This window comes from Aricia agestis, chromosome 7 (genome assembly GCF_905147365.1).
Source record: "Aricia agestis chromosome 7, ilAriAges1.1, whole genome shotgun sequence".
Taxonomy (NCBI): domain Eukaryota; kingdom Metazoa; phylum Arthropoda; class Insecta; order Lepidoptera; family Lycaenidae; genus Aricia; species Aricia agestis.
In genome coordinates, this window is record NC_056412.1 from 16,450,463 (window position 1) to 16,476,602 (window position 26,140).

The following is a 26,140-nucleotide window of genomic DNA, read 5'->3' on the forward strand; positions in this document are numbered from 1 at the left end:
CTGATGGAAAGAAACATCCGTCGCCCATGAACACTCGCAGCATCAGAAGAGCTGCATGTGCTTTGCCGGCCTTTTAAGAGGGAATAGGGTAATAGGGAATGGAATTGGGCCTCCGGTAAACTCACTCACTCGGCGAAGCACAGCGCAAGCGCTGTTTCACGCCGGTTTTCTGTGAGAACGTGGTATTTCTCCGGTCGAGCCGGCCCATTCGTGCCGAAGCATGGCTCTCCCACGTTTATTCCGGACCGTATTTTCACGGGTTCGGATCGATTGTAGTGTAAAACTTTAAATGTACTATCAGAGAAGTTGATTCGTAGGCAGATTGCGGATCTACTTATTTTGGTCGGGTTTTAACCCAGCCGGCAGATGAGGACTTACATTGAATTGACATAATCCGACTGCCTATGAATCAATTTTGGTCGTAGTGATTAAAGTTTTGGTTTGGCAAGTTGATTATTTATTGACTAAGATTTAAGGGTCCATTGAGTTGTTAAAAGGTGACAGACTGAAATCACACTCCGCGTTGTTGCAATGAGAAGTGTAGAAGTCTAAAGCTAATAGCCTGTTTCACCACTTACTCATAAGTGCTGGATAGGCTATCCACAACTATATAGCTATTATGATAGCCTATCCGGTAATAAGTAGTGAAACAGGCACTTATAAGTATTGCTTTTGTTATAATAAATATTGTTACTGTATTTAAAAAATATTAAATTATTATCAAAATGTTTTTTTTTCTATTTTATCCCTAGTACCTATTTTAAAATATGGTTTCATCCTTTTTCGTTGATATAAGCATTTAATGAAATTTCGTGGAAGCGGGAAATACATTATATTAATTATATTATTATTATTATGGCTTATTTTATATTTAAATGGCAGCGGGAATGCGACGCAAATCATTTACATACAAATTTATTAAATAAACAGTCAGACAAAGGGTGTAAACAAGTAGAGGATAATTATATCAAAACATACAAATTTAATACAAACATAATAATATTATGAACTATTAAACTCATGTTCAGTATCTATTACACCAGGAAATTGTAGTATACTAAAATACTCTTTTACCGCTGCAAAGCTGTGACTCTAGCATAGAATTATAACCTTAGTATTGACATCGTTGGACTCTACAGTGTTTTGGCAGGCAACAGTGACTCTACAAAACTCAAACTTTCTTCATCAAATTTCCATTTATTAAAGATTTTACCCCGGGGTATAATCATAGAAAATTGTTGTTGCTAAGCCTTAATAAAATTGTGAAGGGACCAAAACTTATTGGCGAAGTAATAAATTTTCATTACGACATAATTCGAAATAGTGAATTTGATTTGAAAACTTCAAACGGTCACCAATCAGGGCTAGATTGATTAATTTCTGTTGAGTAAGGGTCAATTCAGACCACAACGCGACGAGGCGAGGCGAGGCGCGGCGCGTCATAAATTTGTATGGATTTGACAGATTTCAATTAGAGTTCGACAAGGTTTTAATTGAATGTGTCAATGTCAGTCAATGGGCGCTGCTGGTAAAGGAGAACTGTCAAAAATGATGTTTTTGTATGATAGAAGCGTTAGTTCCTTTTCTCGCCACGTTCATAAACAGCCTTGTCGAACTCTACGTGAGACGTCTTGCGAATCTGTCAAATCCATATAAATTTAGAAATGCATTTACGCGTCGCGTTGCGGTCTGAATCAACCCTAAGAGCTATAACTCACGGGGACGCCACCGCGACGTAGCCAGCGACGTTACCATGGCAACGTTCAAGCAACGTCTGGCGTCTTTACGTCGCTGCAAAGCGCTGTAATTTTTCTTAAAGTTAAGTTTAAAAACAGCGCTTTGCGGCGACGTACAGGTGACACGGTAACGTCACTGGCTACGTCGCGATGGGGTCCCGGTGAGTTATGGCTCTTAGGTATAATCAGGTATACCGTATAATACTGTAGGTATTATCAGAGACTAGATATTCTCTATGGTATTATTATTGGGTAGATGTTCTGCCAGAGATCTTCTTTACGTCGAATATCATTTCGCTCGTCGTCGCTCTATTACGCCGAATTTTCTTTTTTAAATTTCTTAAGTACTTCAGTTATTAGAATTTAGATTCAAAGTTTTGCCCAGTTATTATAACTATCACTTAGTACATTATAACTGGGCAGCATTCCGAGGAAGCGAGTGGTTGCCAAGTCGCGACAGAAAATTAAAAAAAACATGACAAACATAATTTAATTTTGAAATAATTTTATAGACCTGGATCCCAGAAGAATAAGACATAACTTACTCTCTGATGGACTAAACCATAGGTTATTAGTAGTGCCTCGTGTACTTAGAACACCTGCGAATTTGTGTAGCTCTAAGTGTGACACCTGGCTAGGTACCAGGAACCAAAGTGGACTAAAAATGAGTCATACTTTTTTTTTTTAAATGAAATAAGGGGGCAAACGAGCAAACGGGTCACCTGATGGAAAGCAACTTCCGTCGCCCATGGACACTCGCAGCATCAGAAGAGTTGCAAGTGCGTTGCCGGCCCTTTAAGATGGAATAGGGTAATAGGGGAGGGTAGGGAAGGGAAGGGAATAGGGGAGGGTAGGGAAAGGAATAGGGTAGGGGATTGGGCCTCCGGTAAACTCACTCACTCGGCGAAACACAGCGCAAGCGCTGTTTCACGCCGGCTTTCTGTGAGAACGTGGTATTTCTCCTGTCGAGCCGGCCCATTCGTGCCGAAGTATGGCTCTCCCACGTATAAACACGTTACTTATTTTCAAATGGCTAATATTTATACATAATTTGTAGATTATTGTTCTGAACTAGTATCATGTAGTGTAAGACACTTTTCAATGACCAAAACTATTGCCAGACGTTTTAAAAATAACTTTGTTGCTATTTTTTTTCAAAGGCATTATTTTTATTTTATACATTAATATAACGCCTTAGAAAACAATACGATATTGCAAGAATTTATTTTCTACTAGCTGTTGCCCGCGACTTTGTCCGTGTCAGCATACTGCATAGTATAATAACAATGATGGACATTTTTCCCCTGTTTCCTCACCCAAAGGGTAAAAACGGGACCCGATAACAAAGATATTTCAGCCTGTCCGTCTGTCTGTCTGTACATATCCAGACTGTACCTCCCCTTTCTAACGTGTAGTGAATATTATTAAAGTATGGATCAATCAAGTGATCAGTCAAGTACCTACCTAGTACCTAGTAGCCTAGTAAGTACAAAATATTACAAAGAAAATTTGTTTCTAGCTTAAGGCGACACCTTGATAATTTGGATGTAGGCATTTGGATGTAGGTAGGTAGCGATATCGATTTTTCTCAGCAATGACTAAAGCTAAGAAATTAAAGTTCATTGTCAGTATTCATCATGTCGTTCATCATGTTTTTTATAACTAGATATTATCTCGTTCGTGTTTTTCTTTTCATTTTCTTGTCGGACTGACTATTTAACTCAATATATTTGTCGGAAAAGTTGACCATAATTTTTAAATTAACTTTATTAAACAAATTTTGAAAAAAATAAAGTTGTATGTACAAAGAGTCATAGTGACGTCATAGCGACATCTTTGGAGTGTCGGACACTCCAGACGCAGCGTGATTCTTGTCGGACAAGTTGACCACAGTTTTTCAATTAACTTTATTAAACAAATTCCAAAACATGAAAGTTGTATGTATGAGGAGCCATGGTGACGTCATATCGACAATTCCAGAAGTCAAGCATTCGAAAACGCAGCAGAACCAAAATTTTTCGCATAGAAAAGTTTGTCGGACTCTTCGTAAACAAGGCACTCACAAAGTGGTAAATTTGTATGTATCAGAAAAAAGTTAGTTCCGTGTACTGGGGACTATTAGTAGATTTTCTTTTAAATGAATTTGATAACGATTACGCTTACAATTAAATCTTAAGCATACGTACAATCTGGACCAAATGGACCAAAATAGTATTATTTTGTTGAGAAAAAAATTACGTGAGATTTGCCGAGACCTCTACCCCAACGTGAGATTAGATGAGATTTGACTCGACCTCCTCCCCCCCTAAACACCTCACGTAATTTGTGGACGCCTCCTAAAGGCCATGCACAAAAATATTAGAACGATCGATAAAAAAAATCTAAGTGCAGTCGAATGTCGATTCATAGGCAGATAGCAGACCTAAGTAATTTGGTCGCGTTAAGTCAAACCCATTCGACCGATCACAGCTAACATTGAATTGACAATATAATCCGACCAAATGACGTAGGTCCGTCATATGCCTATTAATCAATTTTTTTGATGGTACCATCTATGGTAACATAAAGTTAATATACCTAGGGGAATAGAGCAACAATCTCGAGCTGTCAAACGTAACCAAAATTGGTTTTCATCTGTGTGAAAAATATGTGTATGTATACACTTACACGAGCATGATTAATCATGAATTCTATGAGATTAAATTGTCAACGTGCGGCACGTGCCGACTGGACGTCCAAAAAAGAGTGCTGCTGTCATGTATCACACGTCTCTTTTTACCACGCAGTGTTACTGATAGTGACATCTCTCTTGCTCAGGCCTTTGTTTCTCAATTCCGCTAGGTATATTAACTTTATGGATGGTACCAAACAATTTTTGCCAAGCTATCTAATGGGTGACCAATACTAAAATTACTTTTAATAAGTACATGCCTTCGGATAGTACACGTATCAATTATTAAAACGCTCTGTCATAAAATATTTAATCGAGGACATAAAAAATTAGCTTAATTTGTAGTTATCATGGCATGACATTAGAAAATGATGGTTCAGGCAATGATGACCGGAAGACCCAAGGTTGACTTTTTCTATCGTTTAATGGACATTAATGAATTGATTGTAAGTTGATTTGTAAACGAGCTGATGTTTAAGATAATGGTAAGTAATTGTCTTTTTTAAAGTACGGTTAAAGTGATCAACTACTAAAACTTAGGAACATGAAAATATGCTTACAACCTGTAATCTGGCTAGCTTTTAGGTATTATTATTTAACGTCCTCTATGACATAGTTGGGTAGAGCTTCGACGCACAAACCAAAGGTCACAGATTCGAATCCAGCCGAGGGGAAACCGGGACGTCTTCACACTCAAACGGTTAAACCGATTGTGATGAAATACGGTACGAAGATACTTTGAGAGACTGAAAAGGACATAGGATAGTTTTTGTTGCAGAAAGACATACTGTTTTCGCGACTTAACGATATCAGAGTTGCGAACAACATCCAGTAAGGGCCCTTCCACACGACGTTTTTTTACGCGCGTTTGTATCGATACAAATGCAAGTTGAACGCTCAACAAACGCAAGGAAGCTAACGCGTGTAACCTTTCGACGCAATCCTTATTTTTGTATCGATACAAACGCACGTTTTTCGAACGCAACTAGGACGTGCTGTAAGCGCGCGCTTGTATCGCGACTGTATCGCGTTTATATCTCATTCGTGACACGGCGCGCGCACCCCTCTCCACCCGTCGTTCCCCGCTGAGTCGCAGTGTGTTTGTGTCGATACAAACGCGTGTTCCAAGCGCGTTTCTATAGCGTTCAACTTGGGCCTGTAATTCTGTATCGATACAAACGCGTGTTAAAAGCGCGCTTCATTAGCGTTCATCTTGCGTTTGTATCGATACAAACGCGCATTTTATTTGCGTCAAAAAAACGTGTAATATTTGCCAAAACGCGATGAAAACGCACAGGTGACGCGCGGATCAGAAACGCGCGTCGACAGCGCGTAAAAAAACGTCGTGTAGAAGGGCCCGAGTAAATAATATAAAGGCATAATTACTTTAGGTCTTTACAATATAATAAGTGTACAGACAAATTTTCGTCATAAATGTCGCCTGTTCAGGATGATAAAATACGAGATCAAAGAACTGTTACCGTGTGGAATAAATTGCTTAATTTCAGGAGATTCACCTCTCATTATTGTATTTTATTTATATACGCAATAAATGGGGCTTTGCCCTGATATGACTAAAATATATCCAATAATCTATATTTGAATGGATAAAGGATAAAGCTGATTGGCTGAAAATAATAAAGGTGTTACATAATAATTTGGCCCTATCGTGTCGCAACGTCGTCGCTCCGTTGCATTGCGTTGTAGTTACTTACACTTAGTGTGGGATATTGTTTTTAGGGTTCCGTGCCCAAAGGGTAAAAACGGGACCCTATTACTAAGACTCCGTTGTCTGTCCGTCTGTCTGTATCTCAAGGACCGCTACAGCTAGACTTCTGAAATTTTCACAGATTGTGATCTGTTGCCGCTATAACAACAAATAGGTACTGAAAACAAAATAAAATAAATATAAAATAAAAAATTAGGAGGGCTCCCATACAAAAAACACAATTTTAGCCTATTTTTGCTGTGTGTCGGTACGGAACACTTCGTGCGCTAGTCCGACTCGGACTTGGCCGATTTTTTATAATTCAATAATATTATCAAGGAAGATAACTAGGAAGCATTTCCATGTTTTGCAATACTTAATTTATCTGTAATCATACTAATGTGTGAGTGAGTGAAAATGGTCTAATAACTCTATACTCTACAGTGTGTAACAAAAATAAGTGATAATACTTTAGGGTGTGTACGTGTTCCTTGTTATAGAGAGTTCACTGTGAAAGTAGCAGCTCTGAAAGACGAAATTTTTTTTTCACTTTTGTATGGGCAATGGCCCGAGCGTCACGAGTTTCCCCATACAAAAGTGAAAAAAATTTTTGCTCTTTCAGCGCTGCTACTTTCACAGTGAACTCTCTACAAGGAACACGCACACACCCTAAAGTATTATCACTTATTTTTGTTACACCCTGTATAGTATTTTTAAGATACCAAATTTTTGCCAACATGTTTTTTTCTTCGAAGGCAGTTCCTTGCATCCCTGACGTCATTGCGACCCTTAAGGATCTATTATGGCTACTCACTACTCAGGTACTTAATAGCATACACTGTCTACACAAAGTACTTACACTGTTATGTCTGTCGCATCATTTACGACCTCTTAAACTACTAACTAGAGGAAACCACTTAAGCTCTGACACACGGCTGTTAATTATCTCATAGAGCCAGGTAGTTACAAGTTTACGAACTTGCTGCTAAATTACATTGAGGGCAGTTAACGTTTACTAGCTTGATTACTTAATTTTGTAGTCGAGTAGCCACCGAGAATAAACTGTTAGATTTTAAACACCCTGACTTATCAACAATCTGTCTTGCTTGACCTTAAAATAGCTTTTCCTTAAGACTATGATGTTGAAACTTAAATCATAAATGCTTCAAAAAAAGTTACGCCTTAAAATTTGGTGCTGTGTTAGCGCCAAAAGATTATATTTTATAACGTTTTTGTTAAAGTCCACGAAGTTCATGAGTTTAATTTCAATGTTTTAGCGTTGTTATAATTCATAGCATCCTTGTCTATCTTAATATTATTAGACTCTTCAGAGACCAACCAATAAAATTACAAATCAACAGTTACGTATAAAGTTATATTATAATCTCAGTCATTATCATTAAATAACAATTATCACTTATTTATCACAAGTTTTCTATCATGGTCTTGATAGAGAAGGTAACTCCTGACACCATGGCGACTAATGAGAAGAAAACTATCAGAATGTTCTTCCAGAGCACCCAATGGTAAGTGCCCAAGTCTTTGCCCCATCGGAAGACGGTTTCGGATATGGCAGGGAGTGCCAGGCCCATGACGGATAGACACACAGCCCCCACCAGCTCCATAAACATCTCGAGTCGGGGCACCGCTGATGCCAAGCCGACTGAAACAAAATTGTTGGTTAAAGTAAAGACTAGGGAAGCCTCGAAGACGAAAAACATTAATAATCAGTTATATTTACACAATTATTGTAGTTACTGTTTTTCATTAGGCCGAATATTGACTTTTATTTATATTAAATTTAAATATTAGTAGTATCTATATATCTAACTGTCTATCTCTTCGTTACTTTTTAGGGTTCCGTAGTCAACAAGGAACCCTTAGGCTGGCCTCACACAGCCGGAATTTCATAATCGGAAATTCATATTATTAATTCAGAAAGATCGGAATACCATACAATATCAGTACGCTCCACACACATTTTGATTTTTTCAGATTATGAATTTCATAGATCGATCTGTAAGAATATAATAATAAATAATAATAATATAAAGGTTTATTTTTCACACAAACTACAGATAATGGTACAGAATACAATTACAGAGACATTTAAACGTGTGAAATGGAGCCTAAAATAGGATGACCCTGTATTTCAGGACTCCATGTATGTATGGTAATATGAATTTCCGATTATGAAATTCCGGCTGTGTGAGGCCAGCCTTATAGGTTCGGTCTGTCCGTCCGTCTGTCTGTCATGTAAATAGTGATTCGGTTAGACATGAGATTGACTGAAATTGATTGATTATTGGTAACAATGGAATCTAAAGGTACAGTTATACAAGTTCATTATTAATTAATTTTATTATTAAGCATGCCACTATTGAACAGCTACTACTCCAACTTCAACCGTCAATCAATAGTTTGGCGAGATTTAAATTGTAAGTTTAATACTATGAAATTATTTGTCGAATAAAATTTAATATACTTATTATAAACAAAACTTAGCAGCATGCGGGTCGAAACATTAATTAAACGAAACAAATTATAAGGATTCTCAATACGAAGTTTGCTTAAAGAAGATATTCTTCCGAGAGAAAATAATATAAGTACGATGTTTAGCTCAACTTATTTTTGCAAAAAATTATCGTTTACCGTTAACCTTAAATAAAGTAAAAAATAACTAAGAGGATCAACGGAGATTCTTCGGATTTTTTGTAATGGTGTAATTAACGACTCTATCAATAATTATTTTCAGCTCTATGCGAATTATTCCTAGGTCGAAGTTTAATTTTCCTTAGCTATCATTTTAAAGCAGTTACCTATAAACAACGTCCCGAAGAACCTCAGGCCTGCCAAGCTCCACCTGTGAGCCCTGGCGGGTATCTTGTCCTGTGTTCGTCTCCATATCACGTCGACTGGTACGTAGAAGATCAGCGCGAACGACAGCAGCATCACACTCGCTACCAACGTCTTGGCTGTTTGGGCCAGGCTGAAAAAAAGAGTTGGTGGTTTGTGTAAGACTGGAATGGAGATTTGTGAGAATACCAACTTGCTATTCGCTAGCAAACGGACTGTAACCAACAATATTTATACGTGGGAGAGCCATGCTTCGGCACGAATGGGCCGGCTCGACCGGATAAATACCACGTTCTCACAGAAAACCGGCGTGAAACAGCGCTTGCGCTGTGTTTCGCCGAGTGAGTGAGTTTACCGGAGGCCCAATCCCCTAACCCCTACCCTATTCCCTTCCCTACCCTCAACTATTCCCTTCCCTTCCCTACCCTCCCCTATTACTCTATTCCCTCTTAAAAGGTCGGCAACGCACTTGCGGCTCTTCTGATGCTGCGAGTGTCCATGGGCGACGGAAGTTGCTTTCCATCAGGTGACCCGTTTGCTCGTTTGCCCCCTTATTTCATTAAAAAAAAAAAAAAAAAAACAAAGGACAATGCTGCAATGTTGCATTATCAACGAATCGGGGTCCTTTTATTCTTGTTGGTGCGATCTCACTTTTACCATTGTTTACTATCGGGCTTACATATTTAGTCAGTTAGTACATAATGACAAGATGTGGCACAAAATCTCATACCTACGTTATTTTATATGAAGCCCCCATTTCGCCGTTGGACTAGTCTTTTTATACAATAAATACTATACTCACATCTCATCCTGAGGCAGATTCAGCGTGAGACTTCCCCTTGCGTCTTCCCCGTAGTTGAGGTAGCCAGCGAAACCAATGAACCCATACATCAGGACCACAGCTGACATGGCAATGTTCAGTACTCCAGGGCAACCGAGGAAGTGGTTGGGCTTGATCATCTCATTCTCAATCGGCATTACCACACCTATACCTTCCATGGCGAATAGACTTGTGCTGGAATGGGAAATTGGATTTTATTGGAGTAACCTTGAATGTACCATCGAGGAAGTTGATTCCTATGCAATTGACAGACCAACGTTATTTGGTCGAATATGTCAATTCAATGTTAATTGTGATCTGTCAGCTGGGTTTGACGTAACGCAACCAAACTGCTTAGGTCCCCGATTCGCATAGGAATCAACTTCTCTGATAGTACCTTTTCCAGATGTAATGTTTGAAATTAACGTACTGTAATTTTTGTAGCTAAATGCACCGATGCTTAAGATTTTCGTTAAAAAGGTCAGATTCGTTTTTCTTCTAACACCACTTTACATTGGCGGGAATATTAGTGCAATAATATTTAATTCGTTGGTTAAAGAATTGTGTTAAAAGTTCTATCAGTCATTTAAAAGGCAGTATGCTACTTTTGTGGTGTAATTCGTTTCATCAATAAAAAAAAAAAAACTAACAGATCCTTACCTTATAAAATTGGGTAGCCCACTGATCGACGTAGCGGCATTTCTACTGGAGATCGGGGGAGGGTCTCTCAAACAGTAGTACACGCAGATGCATATAGACCCCAGCCAAACGAAGTTCGCCAGAGCAGAGAAAGGCACCAGGTACTTTAGTTTCGTGATCTGAGTCAGCGGTAATAGGACCACCAGGGTGAGGCCACAGAAGGCTGTTACGGACCAGCTAGGACCACCATACTGGTCGGATACCTGGAACAAAGATTTAGATATTAAGTATTATTTTTAATTTAGTAATTGTGGACATCCTATCTGTTGTCCCAATATTTTACGTGGGGCTACTTTTCATAGTAATTATAATATTATTACCCAACGAGTTTCTAAAATACGCAATGTCTTACAAAAGATTCTCAGAAATGCGTAACCACTTTTTTGTTCAAAAGACAATGTCAAGTCATATATTCGTTATGTCATTATGTATGTGAGATATGCCTGCAGGCATCTTCGAAGTGGCAACGCGTTGCTACCGTAAACTTCCAATCTAGTTTCCGTTAGTAACATGGAATATCATTGTTATTACCTATTATATGGGCACGTCCATTAAGTCTCAAATGAAACTAATCAAACGAATGACCTAAACAAGCGTATGCTTGACGCATGTTTAACGCATCTTAGGGCGATCGCAGACGACAGACTTTTTGTGCGATCGAGTCTGCGGCGCCCAATAAGCCCATACAGTCGGCATGGGCGCCGCAGACTCGATCGCACAAAAAGTCTTTCGTCTGCGATCTCCCTTACCCATTTAGTTTGGTATTTAAGAGGGAATGCGGGTGCAGTAGAATTTAAACGAATAAACTATTGCCATCACGCTTCACTCTACGCCGGCACGTGTATTGTGATAGAGACAGATACAGTAAATCGAGGTAACGTAGTCCTCTGATTCCTCCTTTAAAATAGAGCCTATCTAATTATTATTTTTATAAATATCTACGTTTTTATTTTATCTTAAAGATTTTTCAAATTTGTTTTATGGTCGGCGGATTGGCGGGGTACGGGGAATTTATTTTTTACAATTTTAGAAGGATCATATTTTTTTATTTATTAGTAAATTTAGATAAAATCGAACGTAGGGGCATAACCATAATTACAGATCCCAATATTGTATAAAAATCATTTGTCCAGACGCAATGTCCAGGGAGTAAATTGGGGAGTACGTTTGTATGGAAAAACAGTGTTAGCGTTTCCTCTTAACGACACATGGTCCAGTTGCATTTTTCAGCGTTTTTTCCATCAACATAAAAAGTAATTTACCACTTTTATATTGGGCACTTCATTTCATATGAATATTGACATTTTATATTCTTTTTTATACCTTGATTCACCATTTATATATATACAAGAATTGCTCGTTTAAAGATATAAGATTTAAAGTTAATAGGTTTTCGTAAATATTTCATAAAAACATAATGAAAATGGTTATCACCTGTTTGAAAGACTCGGCAATGACGACAACATATACGCAGCAGGCTCCCATATGAGTCACCGCTAAAGCCCAGTCTGCTAACTCTCTGAAATAAAGAAAATAACCTTCATTTTTGGCCCAGATTACATAACTAAGTTATTTCGGTCCTACGAAAACTTGAGGCTTTGTTTTCGCTTAGACACGTCATCGATGGTTAATATAATAGGGACGAGGTCAAATATTAGCAGATTTTTAAATAAATTGCTTATTTTTTGCCGTTATATTATGATATAATTATCATAATATAACGGCAAAAAATAAGCACTAATTGTAAAATTTCAGCTAAATATAACTTATGTATTTTTTATGCACCTTCAAAGTTGGATAGTAGAGTCAATATATTTTTTTAATAAATTTCTTAATATTTGTATACCATTCGATAACTCATGTAATTTAAAGCAACTTTTGTTATGAAACCACTTTCATGAACGCAATAGTTAATATAGCTATCGAACAAAGTTCTCCTGCGATGCATACAAGCTACCCTAGCGGTGACGTCATAATCGAGTAGCAGTTTGTATGGAGCATTTCGGGCAGGTCTATTTTATGAGATTTTTGAATTGTCCTATCTTGGAAATTCGTCAATATCGGTCCCATCGTATGTCAAACTCAGACAATTATAATTTTCAAGAATGATGTGGGTTTCTTATCATTTATTCTCTAACTCTTTGAAAGAAAACATTTCTAACCTTTCTAACGAAATCTTTCTAACCTCTCCGAAAATAGATTTTACGGATTTCGACTCAATTGTTTTGTTATTGCAAATAAAACTAATTTTACGGATGAAAAGGAAAACAAGTGAGATCAGATTGTTTATTTTAACAAAGTTTCAAATTTTGTTAGTAAATATTACATTAAGTGTTTAACCAACTTCAGAAAGGAGGAGGTATCTCAATTCGACTGTATTTTTGTTCGCGAATAACTTTGTCGGCAATCTAACGATTTTCATGATATTTTTTTTGTTGTAAAGAAAATATTTCAAAGGTGGTCATATTATATAATTTATATTATTTGAACTTTGAAGTCGATTTTATCGTTTAAAATTATTTATTCCTTTACCTGGCAAATGTGGCGTATCTTTGTACTGGTTTTGGTCCGTTTTGGAAGACCACTTCGCAGGTTTCTGCGTAACCTAAGGACGGTCTTTTGATTTCGGCGCACAATTTCTGTGATGTTTTTACCTGAAATAAAAAAGATAAAAATATAGGTGTGGTGAACCTTTTCAAAACAGAAAGAGATACTATTAAAAAAATACATATTACTAATAAATCATTATCATTGGTATGGTATATACAATTCACAAAAAATGCTTTTTCAACACTGCTACAATATATTAATTAACGTATACTTTCACAGTAAACTATGTGTAACATATGTAAAATGTCAAAAGTAAAATGACTAATGAGTTTGTCCGTTGTCGGCAAACCACTAAACTACACAATTATTATAGTTTGCGACAGAAACCATTACAGTCTTGTAAAATTCTGTATAGTGTATACTGTCTGTATATAAATTATTCTCGTTTTATGACAAATGGAATATTTATTCAGGGGCAGCTGTCGTGCATATTATAAGTATTTAAAATTAGCAATAACAATAATTTTACCAACAAATCCGCTTTATGTCTACATGTCGTTTATCATATTACGAATAGGGATGGGGCATGCTGCAAGTATTACATCGATTTACGGGGGTGAAGGTCCAAAAGACCGCGGAAAAGCAATGAAGTGATCACGGTAGAAACATTTTTTTAGTACCCTCGAATTATGGGTGAACTCATTATAACTTTAAATGTCAAATTACATTACCATAGCTAGCCATAGCTTTAAAGGTGCCCATACACGGGACTATTTGTCGTTTCGATCGATCGTCAAAAAAATCGTCCAATCGATCGTACACACGTACAATTTGTCGTTCGATTTTAACATCGAGAAGATAAATCGTTACGATAATTGTCCCGTGTATGGCCACCTTAAGAGTTATCACCGAACTAAAAAGTAAATCGGGAAGTCAATTGCAATTATGGAGCAAATTTAATTTCGTGCTGCGATAAAGTTCCTAACCGAGCAACGAAAAGTTGGTTAAAAAAAGTTGTAAAAAATGTATAATGTTTGTGGTACTCATTGTCCTGAAACAGGGTTTGTAAATGTTATTTACTTTTTAAGCTAGGCAAAATATTCATTAAAGACGACCCCTGTATTTTTTATATTTTATCGATATTCTTTTTGTTTTAGTTTCTTTTATTTTAATTTGGCTTAAAAATATTTTTTTTCATTTAAATTTTTCTATCAAAGTAAAATATAAACCAAATGATGCTCGCAACTCGGTAACTATCCTATTCCATTCCCGGGACTCTAAGTATCTCCATACCAAATTTCAGCAAAATCGGTTCAGCCTAAGGCTAAGAGGTAACAGATAGACATACACTTTCGAGTTTTTAGTGTATGGAGCATACTCCAATCTAAAATAATATTAGCGTTTCAACGATATTGTTGAAACGCTAATATGATTTTTGTGGAAAAGAAAGTATTTGTAATAGTAGAGGAGACCGTGGGAGGTCGACCTTCACCGATCTGATAACCAGATGAGACATATTTTTTATCAAATATAATTTATAAACAAATATGCCTATAATTACTTGCCTATCTAAAAGTGCTCATGGCTATTTTTTTAAAGTTTTTAGCTTGGCAACAGTACTTTAAGTATGATTTTTTGCAGGCAAGTCTATATGACTGATTTTGTAATAAAATAATTTAGATATAACTTTCGATAAGTTAGCAGAACGATGGAGTCACCTATATTGACTTACCTGTTCACATCGGCTTGCCAGGTTATACACAGAAATGAGTAGGCAAGCCTTCTGAGGCATATTCGGTGTGTTAAAAACTAACAGTGAAATAAAATTCATATTTTGGTTATCAAAAGAATGAAAGTGATGAAAAAAAACCAATTAAAGTTAATTTAATTAAAACTAGCCATGAGCAATTTTAGATAGGCAAGTAATTATAGGCATATTTGTTCAAAAATTTTTATTCTGATTTGTAACATTTATCAGAGGACTGTATCAGTTTTAAATTATTTGTTTAGGCTGGTCTCTGGTTTAGGAAATATGTATGCAAGCTATCGACAAATGCGAGGCACATCACTAGGGAATTTATTACATTAAAATAAGCGAATAAATAGCAGTTACGTAGGCATATTTGTTTGTGAATCGCAGCAAAACAAACAAAAAGGGAAGGTAAAAGGCAATTTGTGGGACAGGGCTATAATAGAAAGTGTTAGTCGTTGCGTAATGGTCGCTTAATGGTTGTATAATGACAAACAATTTGAGGCGTTTAGGTGTTAATGGGAAAACCTGAATTGTATATTGGTACGAAATGTCAATCCCCCCCCCCCCCAATCGTATGTCAACTAGAATCTGTCTTTAAGCTTTTACCACCTAAAAACTTACTAATTATTTTCTAGAAACTTTTTTTGCTGAGGTTTTTAGTGAAGTGGTGAGACGTGATGCCCTACGGACGGATGTTTTTTGTCCCCCCTCAGACGTGATGTCCTAGGCAATTGCTTAATTTGATTAAGGGTTAATCCGTCACTGCTCGCACTACACTAATTAGGATGGACGTTTCAAAACGTTTTCGTTCGTTATGTGATTATGTCAGAACTCAGAGTAGACAGAACTAAGGAGTACTTCAAACAAACGGGCGAATATACAGTTCGACAAGGCTTTATTTGAACGTGGCGAGAAAAGGAACTAAACGCTTCTATCATACAAAAACGTCATTTTTGACAAGTGTTTGACAGTTCTCCTTTACCGGAGCGTGCCGGCTGATATGACATACTACGTCAAACGTATTTTCAAGATCTCTACTGATCGGCCTACTCGTTAGTTCTGTTTACGATGATATTTCATCCTACTATCCTATCCTACTTCCTACTAATATTATAAAGGCAAAAGTTTGTTTGGATGTATGGATGTATGGATGTTTGTTACTCTTTCACGCAAAAACTACTGAACTGATTTTAATGAAACTTTACAGTAATATAGCTTATACATCAGAATAACACATAGGCTACAATTTTAACCGACTTTCAAAATGGGGAAGGTGTTATGTTCGTTTTATTATGTTCAACGATTACTCCGCCGTTTGTTAAGCGATTTTCAAAATTTTTCTGTTAGTATAATATATAGGGTATCATCCCAATTTGGTATTATATTCACAAATGTGGTGATCTGATGAAGGATCCATAGTAATCGATGGAACTCCTCAAAATTTATAGGGAAACATGTGGTGACTTCTGTTTCGTGAGAAGTATTCTAAGCATATGCTACCAACAACTAAGATTTTGCACCGAGGTATACCTGGTATACGGTGGTTCGGAAGATGCTGAGAGAACTCCTGATTCTTTATAGATACAAGTTTGGGAGTTTCGGCGTTGTTTTAAGAAAGGAAAGCATATGCTACTATAGAAATTACATTCATTATCATCATCACTACCATATTATACCACGTATCGTCCCATGGTTATGAGCCTATTATGACCCTGTTATTATTGATACTTTTCATAGTCTTTTAGATCGAGACTCGAGTTTGTCAAGTGATAATTAAAAAAACATCTATACTTAATATTATAAACCTGAAGAGTATGTTTGCTTGAACGTGCTAATCTCAGGAACGGACCTGGGCCTGTAGACAAGTGGCAAAGCGCTAACGCTGACGCTAACGCTAGCGCTACAAAATGTATGCGATTTGACGTAAGTCATCGCTTCGCTAGCGAATACTAATGTCAAATCCATACATTTTGTAGCGCTAGCGCTAGCGTTAGCGTTAGCGTTTTGCCACTTGTCTACAGGGGCTGTACGATTTAAAAACTTATTTTAATGTTGGATAGCTCATTAATTATCAAGGCGATTTAGGCTATAGGCTATATGTATATTTTTACTCTAAGACTAATACGACTGAAGAAACTCAGGAAAATGTGGGAAAATCGGGGGAAATATTAGAAAGGGAATTCTCTCACGAACTACTGGAGCAATTTTTATAGCAATATATGGCAAAGATATAGAACCACGTGAAGGGAGTATACATAGCTATTTTTATGGGAAAATGTACGGTTTCTGTAAAATTCCTAATTTACGCGGGCGAAGCCGCGCGGGACATCTAGTACATGCCAAAAAAAATATCTACATCATTGCCCTGGCGGATTTATCAGAACGAATCATCACTCAACAGCATGGCGTCGATTTTAGACGTCACAAACATTGGCAGTATCCTGGGTTGAATATCGGAACTTATTTAATGAAAAAAAATTTAATGAATAGCTTGATAGAAAGTTTGATAGAAAGTGCATGGAGTTTATGTTAAAATGTTCATTAAATTAAAGTTGTAGTAACATTTGTTCGGGTGCAAATCTGCTGCGGTTCAGGCACTCACATATCCTCCCTCGCGGATTTTATCTCGCTCAGACATGTCCCCCTCTTTCACACGTTATAAGTAAATTAAAAGTAATATCTTCCCTCTCAACTTTTGTCTCTTTCATGTGTGTTATGTTTTGTCTCTATCTTTGTGTATTATAATAATCCAATTTTGTATATTATAAGTATAGCTGTAAGTTTAATAAATAAATCACACACTTCTGATTTTACAGTCGAGTTATCATTTACTTCTGTATCAAAGTCTCAACAAAGTTAATTAAACATTAAAACTAAGTACTACCTGCTGATGATGAACTAGTTTATTTAATAATGTAGGCTGCTAATTGCGTTGTTTATCTGACGAGATAAAAGTGATTAATGTCGGCTTTACGCCCAATCAGGTACGTAAATTAAAAATGTACGCCACTAGGTTAAATTAAAAAGAATTATATTAGATCCCTTAAGTTATAAAGCATTTCAGATTTTGATAAAAAGGCTAGATAAAGAAAAAGCGAAGGCAAAGGATATATTTTTAAGTGGCATAATAATATTATTATACGGTATACGTGCGACATATTAATCATTTTTAGACTTTGCGATAGCATTGATGGAAATATTATACCCAATATGTATTGCAATTATGCCGGTCTGTAAGTAGGATGTAATATGATAGACACGAAAGATTCCAAGGAAGTTTTTTAGTCTATCACATTAAATTAACTGAGTGTATTTTCAATGTGGCAATGTGGCTATTTTGTGTTCTACTGGCAAGGTACGCTAGTGGTGTCACAATAGGGTGGCCCGTGGCAGGAATGGTAAAATGCCACGAGCCCCCGACCCATGAGGACCACGGCCCGTGAGCTTAGATTTTTTTAAGCTGTAAGTATCTGTTTTTTATTAACATGACGATTTTTACGATAGATAGTTATACACTGGCCACTGGCCCAATAGCAAATAATTTAGTAAATATTTACCAGAATATGAATGGCGTGTGCGCAGATAAAGCCTATGAAGATTGTGCCAAAGCTGCCGACGACGATACCAGCGTTCTTGAATGCCAGTGGCATGGCCAGCACGCCGGAGCCGAGAGATGCCTTGAGTAAATGCGCCAACGCTCCGAAACTCCTGAAATTGAGCGAAAGTTGCTTTGAATACTTGGACGAAGATGAAGACGTTCCTTAAAAAGTAACCTATGTCCTACCCTACGGGGAACTCTATTTCTGTGCCGAAATATATTAAAATCAGCCCATTACTTCGTGAGATTAGCGTTAAAACCAGGCGCGGTCCGAAGGGGGGGTCTCAGGGGACATTACCCCCTCAAAATCTAAGGTCAAATCTTTGGGATTTGACCTTAGATCTCAAAATCTTGCCAAATAATAAAAGGAAATTTTTAGTTATCCTTTATCAGCGATAAATTTTTAGTGTAGTGACTGCGCCTGGTTCAAACAAATTTTTCAGCTTTATAACATTTTAGTATACTTACATAGGATACATTTAAACTTGCCAATTCATCGCTCGCAATTAGACTTGGGCTCATTAAAAGTTGTAACACGAGGGTTTTTCTAAACTTTTTCGTGAATACCTCGCAGGCTCAGTTTTATGGGAGTTTGAAAATTTTAACGTTTACAAGATTGCTTTAAAAGGTTTGACTCTGAATTTATGAATATTTTTCACCAATATACCTGTTATTAACTTTTCAACTGAATTTTGTGGTAGGTACTGATACCGAGGCCCATAGAAATATAAACTTGCACCGGATACCGAGGACAATATTGACTAAAAATCCCGTTTACAATATTTTTCGCTGACATAAAAATTGATGCCATATTTTATATTTTAGCTCGTGTGGTAAACTTGAAAAAGGTTTTATCTCGCTTTAAAACGTTTTGCTAAACAGCCTCAAAACTCATTGTGCGCTTTTATAATTTTGGACGTGGCAGTAGTATCGTGGACGCTTGCGATAAAACGATAACTCAGGGAAGTAAAATGTATGGAAATATAATGAAGACGCTTTTAAATTTCCGTCGACGATAATTTTTTTACGTGCACGTTAGAGGACATCACGAAGTCTACACTCTTCTAAACCACACAAAACGTCCGCGATGCGTAAAATCAAAAGGGCATTAATTAACATACCCAACCTTATATCGTGGAAGTCGGCTTCCACGATAACGTGACGCCCAGAATTATAAAAGCGCAAAAGCAATGTGCGCTTTTATAATCCCGGACGTCACGTTATCGTGGACACCGACTACAAAGTTATCTTTTTTTTAAGGAAGTTTAAAAGCGTCTTCATATATTTCCATACATTTTACTTCCCTATGCGTTTTACCGCGGGCGTCCACAATATTACTGCCACGTTCAAAATTATAAAAGCGCACATTGTCGCACCATTGAAATATGATACAAGGAAGCATATTTCGTCTCATGCATAAAATCATAATATATTGGTACCTATACCGTTCAGAATAATTTGTTTTCTTGCATATAAAACTATAGCAATGTCAACAAAAAGTGTGTTTCGTTGTAATATTTATGTTGTGTCCTCAATGAACTTTTCATATTGGTATCGCCATGTTCCAAGTCTAACCATTTAACTTGGAATACTTGACAACAGCCTGCGCGGTTTATACGGTGCTCAAATAACTATAAATCATACTAATATTATAAATGTGAAAGTCTGTGTGTCTGTCTGTCTATTACCCTTTCACACCCGCTTAACCGATTTTGCTGAAATTTGAAGATACTTTGAGACCTGGGAAAGTTCATAGGATACATTTTATCCCGGATCCTGATAAACGATTTTAGGCGGAGTTGCGGGCTTGCATATATTTTAATGTACCTAATCATATTCGTGCACGTCCTATCTGCTGTTTTAATCCTATCTCTCTCCGTAAGGCTGCTGGAAAAGATTTCTTTTAGAAATAAGCGGATCCTTTGTGTGTAAACTGTTATATTGTTATATTTCTTGTGCACAATAAATTATAAATAAATGAATAAAAATATTAATTATGGGTTGCCACGGTGACGGTAACCTTATTGTGGAACCACGTTTCCTCAGTTGATATTTCGATGGGTCAGGTTATAGAAACATAACATTTGCATATTAACTACATAGCGTTATCAACACAACAACGAAAAAACTGTTTTGCTCGATTAGTTTTTTAATTCATTTAAAAACGTTAACAAAAACTAAGCCATGGTATAATCCTTCACATGCCATTAGGTAGAGGTTTTTGTGATGCAAAAAGTGACATTGTTTCTTATTCATAATAGTTACGATCATGGGCGTACCGAGGGGGGGGGGGGGGGGGGGGGGGCAGCCGCCCACCCCTGGATCATGTTGACGTCCCTACTAAGTATATTATCTAGTACTTTTATCTATAAAAATTAAAAATTAAGAACGAATTTTTGCCATTTGTTTGCAATACAATATTTTTACAACTAAAAATTTTTTTTTTAATTCTTTATAAACACCTATTAAGTACATGACATTAATAATTATTAATGTCATGTAATATTATGTTATTGCTTTATGATTTTAATTCTTATGACTAATTATTATTGTTTTATTGTAACACACATATGCAAAAATAAATGAATTTGAATTTGAACCTAGCTTATAAAAAATCTGATTTGTCCCCCCCTGGCCCAGAACCTGGGTAATTTGCCCCCCCCCCTGGCACCAGAACCTGGGTAATTTAACAACACTGTGAGTCATAGTTACGACTTACGACCACAGAAATAATTACAATTATTTTCACAAAAAAAAAATGTCGATGGTGAAGGTTATCGTTAAATATAGCGTCCATGTGTTTGTTTTCTTTATGTTTCTGTTGTTCTAGCCGCAATACTTATAACTGTACTCAATTAAACTCCCCCATAGGACAGGCCTCGCCTAGTTTGGGGGACCGTTATTTGTTAAAATGTTTGTACAATTATCATGGTGAATAAATATATTTGTATTATTATTAACTTTAACCAAAGATTTGACATTTTGCGTTGTAGTTAAAGTTAAAGTTATAGTAAGTTGGTGTAATCCATCCTTAATATAAGTTTATTTAAGCTTTATTGATTGGTTAAAATCACCAATCCCGACAAAAACCTTAGAAACGTTATGGGATACATACGAGGTATTGGACTCCATGGGTCTGTGATCTGCTGGGATGTATGGGTCCAGATCTTCTCTTGAGCCATTGTACGCTAGCTCGATTCTGAAAAGAAAATAAAAAAGATAAGTGTATAATAATGATGCAAATTACATTCATCATCATCATCATCACTACCATAATATTATACCATGCATCGTCCCATGATTATGAGCCTTTTCATAGTCTTTTAGATCGAGGCTCGAGTTTGTCAAGCGATAATTTAAAAAAATATACTTAATATTATAAACCTGAAGAGTATGTTTGCTTGAATGCGCTAATCTCAGGACTACAGGTCCGATTTAAAACTTATTTCAGTGTTAGATATCTCATTTATCGAGTAAGGCTATAGGCTATATTATATTATCACGCTAAGACTAATACGACCGAAGAAACTCAGGAAAATGTGGTAAAAACGGGGAAAATATTAGAAAGGGTTTATCTCACGAACTACTGGAGCAATTTTTATAGTAATATTTGGCACTTATATTATAGAGTAGACCACGTGAAAGGAGTATTTATAGCTATTTTTATTCTAAAATGTACGGTTTCTGTGAAAGTCCTAATTTACGCGGGCGAAGCCGCGCGGGACATCTAGTATGTAATATGTTTAGACCCAAAGTGAAATTGATGAAGGGTAAATTAAGAAAGTTCAAACTTTCATTGCTGTTGCCATCAGCAAAATTGATGTACCACTTCTTATACTACTATTCTAAAGAGGAAATAATTCAAAGTGTTTCTTAGAACACTTAAGTTATTGAATAAATAAATATAACAAAGTATTAAAAATATCAAAGAACTGAAAAGACTTGCAGCGAAGATAATCCGTCATTTAGCTAAGAGGCAAAAACAGTTCGCTTTGTGAAATAAAATGCTTTCTTAGCAGCAAAATATTCGTTTGCTGCATCAATAAAATCTTTATGACTGTTGTAAATATATTTCTACAAAATTAATAGGTGATTCGGAACTATTCTGATTTTGATTGGCGCGAATGTTTGGTCGTAAACAGGAGTTTACAGGAGCATTAGTTTTGTTAGCCACATTGCGCCTTTTAGGTTGCGATGCGTTGGATAGTTAGAACGGCATAACGCATTGTATGTCACATCTGCGTTACAGCAACGCGGCAAAAACGCAATAATTATACTCTCCTTTAAGGAGTGAGCCCATTGAGACGGGCCATGCCAGGGCTCAGCGTGCTGGGGCTTGTGGGATATGTGTGTGGAGGCCAAAGGAAGATCTTCCGACCGAGCGAGGTGGTATGCCCGATCAGGCCGAAGCCCACGTGTCGTATATATACCGACGCGCTCAGAAAACTTCGGTAGCGCGATGCAGGAATGCACAGGCTCATCGCAAAAATCCGCCTCCATACAATTTGTATGGAAGCGGATGCGCGTATCGCACACTGTGTCGGGGCGCAGCGGATTTCCGTCAATGCGACAAGGCCCGGCAAAGCCCAACAAATCCGCTGCGCCCCGGCAACAGTGTGACCACACTTTACATAGATTTCCACTTTTTGGTAGATTTGAGGTCTAATAAAATATGACGATTTAGTAGTCCAAAATTTTTTTGTAAATTTTAATAGAAGATCGATATTATATAACAAATAATATAAAAAATAAAATGCATAATGAAGACAGTCCATATAAACATTTTAGTTTTATTTTAGTTTCAACCACGTAGAATACATTGATTAATAAAGGTAGATTTTCGGTAGAATCTAAAACACGGTCTAGTAGATTTTAGTAGAATATAGCAACGTTTTTGATATATCGAGTCACGAGTGATTTAAGAGTGGTCACACTGGAATTATCCAAATTACAAAGTACTCAAAATCCGTCAATGCGATGCGGCCCGGCCCGGCAATAGTGTGCTATAGCGCATTTTGTGCTGCGCTGAGCCCCGATCCACCCCGGCAAGCCCCGGCACGCGCCGACAAAGTGAGCTTCGCGCTTTTAAAGTGCTGGTTGGCAGCGAATATGAAGCAACCGCACAAATAGTGTCTCGGCGACAAGTTTGGTTTCTATGAATTTGTATAGAGTTGCCAGGTCGCTAAACCGAAAATCCGGACAAAGCAGCCGGTTTGGCCGGACATTTTTACAAAATAGTCCTGCTATCGAGAACTTAATTTAACCTTCTAAAATTAGTAGATTTTCATATAAAATTATTGATACAAAGCTCTACAACAGCCGGACTCTTCTTAATTTTGGCCGGACCCGTAATCAAAAAGCCTGACTGTGTCCCGCTTTATCTGGACGCCTGGCAACCCTTTTGTATCTTATATCTTAAAACGAGCAATTCTTGTATACAGTGTGTAACAAAAATAAGTGATAATACTTTAGGGTGTGTACGTGTTCCTTGTAGAGAGTTCACTGTGAAAGTAGCAGCGCTGAAAGACGAATTTTTTTTTGCACTTCTGTATGGGCAAGGGCCCGAGCGTCACGAGTTTGTATATATAAATATACAGGGTGTAACAAAAATAAGTGATAATACTTTAGGGTGTGTACGTGTTCCTTGTAGAGAGTTCACTGTGAAAATAGCAGCGCTGAAAGACCAAAATTTTTTTTCACTTTTGTATGAGGAAACTCATGACGCTCGGGCCCTTGCCCATAGAAACGTGAAAATTTTTTTTCGTCTTTCAGCGCTGTTACTTTTACAGTGAACTCTCTACAAGGAACACGTACACACCTTAAAGTATTATCACTTATTTTTGTTACACCCTGTATAATTGGAATCTCAGAATCGGCTCCAACGATTTTCATGAAATTTAGTATATAGAGGGTTTCGGGGGCGATAAATCGATTTAGCTAGAAATCATTTTTAGAAAATGTCATTTTATTCGTGTTTTATCGAATACCGAGCAAAGCTCGATCAAATAGCTAGTGATACTTTAAAAAGCGATTTTATGAATTTATATGATGTCACTAACTACAGAGGGAGTTTCGTACAACTCTATAGGAACCAGTAAGTAGTGTATTAATATCGTTGTTTTATCGCGTCCGACAACTCATCATAATTCATATCATTAAATAATTTATGTGTTCACACAATCACATCGCAACGTCAACGTCAACGCAACGCACCGCAACGGAGCAGCGTGGCCACACTCGCGTACTTCTGAATGGCAAAACTTTCCTATTAGTTTTGTTGCTAGTAATTTGGCTAACAGCTAAGTACAAAGGACCTAATCAGAAGATCGATAGTTTGGTACCAAACTTCTTATAAATAAGTAGAATCAGAAAGTTTGATACATTTTCTGTGTAACTCTTTCGGAAAGTGTCTGATTGAGGCTTATGTTAGTTGACTTCAGAAACTAGTGGTTTCTGAAAGTATGTAGGTGACGATCTTCAAATGTAAGATATAGCTCCGTTAGAAGGAATCTTATGCCACTGGTATGTGTTGGGCTCCTGAAGAGCGTTAAGTTGGGGAAGATCCTCAAAATCCACGATAATGAACATAATATTACCTCCTCCTTTTCTGGAAGTCGGTTAGAAAGATTCCGCGAAAGAGTCCTACAAAAATTCGTTTTGCTTCGAGTTTCGACGTATCCATTAAATTGAGTGAACCGTTTTGATGAAATTTGTGTTACGTGACTATTCGTATTTAATTTTGTCACGCAATTCGAAAACGAAGATAAACGGATAAGTATCGGTCCATGTACTCAAAATTCTTCGATACTTTTTGAAATTCAGTTGAGCATGTCAAAAAAAACCTTTTTATATATAGGAATACTATACTGTACTCAGTGAAACATGGAGGTAGCGGTCATTGACTCCCTGTCAAAAACATATCATTTTCTATACAAAGCCGTGATTGACAACAATATCTGACACTTCATAGTCAATCGCGGTTTATATAGAAAATGAATGGTGCAACCCTGCATCTTTGGGTGCCATTAAATTAAGAAGAAGAAGAAGACAAGTTTTTGACAGGGAGTCACTGACCGCTACCGCCATGTTTCGCCGAGTACAGTATAATGTACCCAACAGGCGTCGTCCTGACGCGGACAGGCTGATTTGTGAATATAAACCATCCACCCAAATTCATACAAAAAGAATCATTCAAATTGGTGCGCCGCCAAGGAGTTCAGTGATAAACACACATACAGTTAAAATTATATACTAAGGGTGGGTTGCACCACCTTACTTTAATTATGAATTGAACTTTAACCATAACAAAATGTCATATGAACTGTCAAATCCCTTGTAAAAGTCATTAGACGATAACCTTAATCTTAACTGTAACTACGTCTCTGGTGCAACCCACCCTAAACTGCGTAACGCTAGCTCACGTTCACGGTTCAGCTGACATATCGGTGTGAACGCAGCCTAAGAACCTGTAGGTATGACACGTGCCTTGACTACAATTCTAGACTAATGACAGAGTCTTATTATCTATAATGATTATAAGCTATAATAACAAAAATGAAACCTGATTCTGAATCGTTCGAACACGTGCATCGGTGATGACACTAAAATGTTGATGATTAAAACACTTATAATAAATTGATAAATGATTTATAATATTATGATATTTTGTCGTCTCCTCTCCGAGGCCTATAAAGGAGTGGTCACGACGGGAGAAAACACCAGCTATAATCAATTGCCAATGATTTGATC

General features: G+C 37.0%; 1 protein-coding gene across 1 annotated transcript in view; it reads right to left on the reverse strand.

Annotated features, from left to right (window-relative positions):
* Nucleotides 1–7,471: 7,471 nt before the first annotated feature.
* The window catches only part of LOC121728650 (proton-coupled amino acid transporter-like protein pathetic), a 50,504-nt gene continuing 31,835 nt past the window's right edge, over nucleotides 7,472–26,140 (reverse strand). Inside the window, exons 3-10 of the mRNA XM_042116874.1 lie at nucleotides 21,507–21,590; nucleotides 18,351–18,501; nucleotides 13,023–13,144; nucleotides 11,925–12,009; nucleotides 10,452–10,693; nucleotides 9,774–9,986; nucleotides 8,935–9,104; nucleotides 7,472–7,778 (exon numbers count right to left, since the gene is read on the reverse strand). Of these exons, the coding sequence (XP_041972808.1) occupies nucleotides 7,540–7,778; nucleotides 8,935–9,104; nucleotides 9,774–9,986; nucleotides 10,452–10,693; nucleotides 11,925–12,009; nucleotides 13,023–13,144; nucleotides 18,351–18,501; nucleotides 21,507–21,590 (1,306 nt within the window). The 3' untranslated portion in view covers nucleotides 7,472–7,539. The remainder of the gene's footprint in view (nucleotides 7,779–8,934; nucleotides 9,105–9,773; nucleotides 9,987–10,451; nucleotides 10,694–11,924; nucleotides 12,010–13,022; nucleotides 13,145–18,350; nucleotides 18,502–21,506; nucleotides 21,591–26,140) is intronic.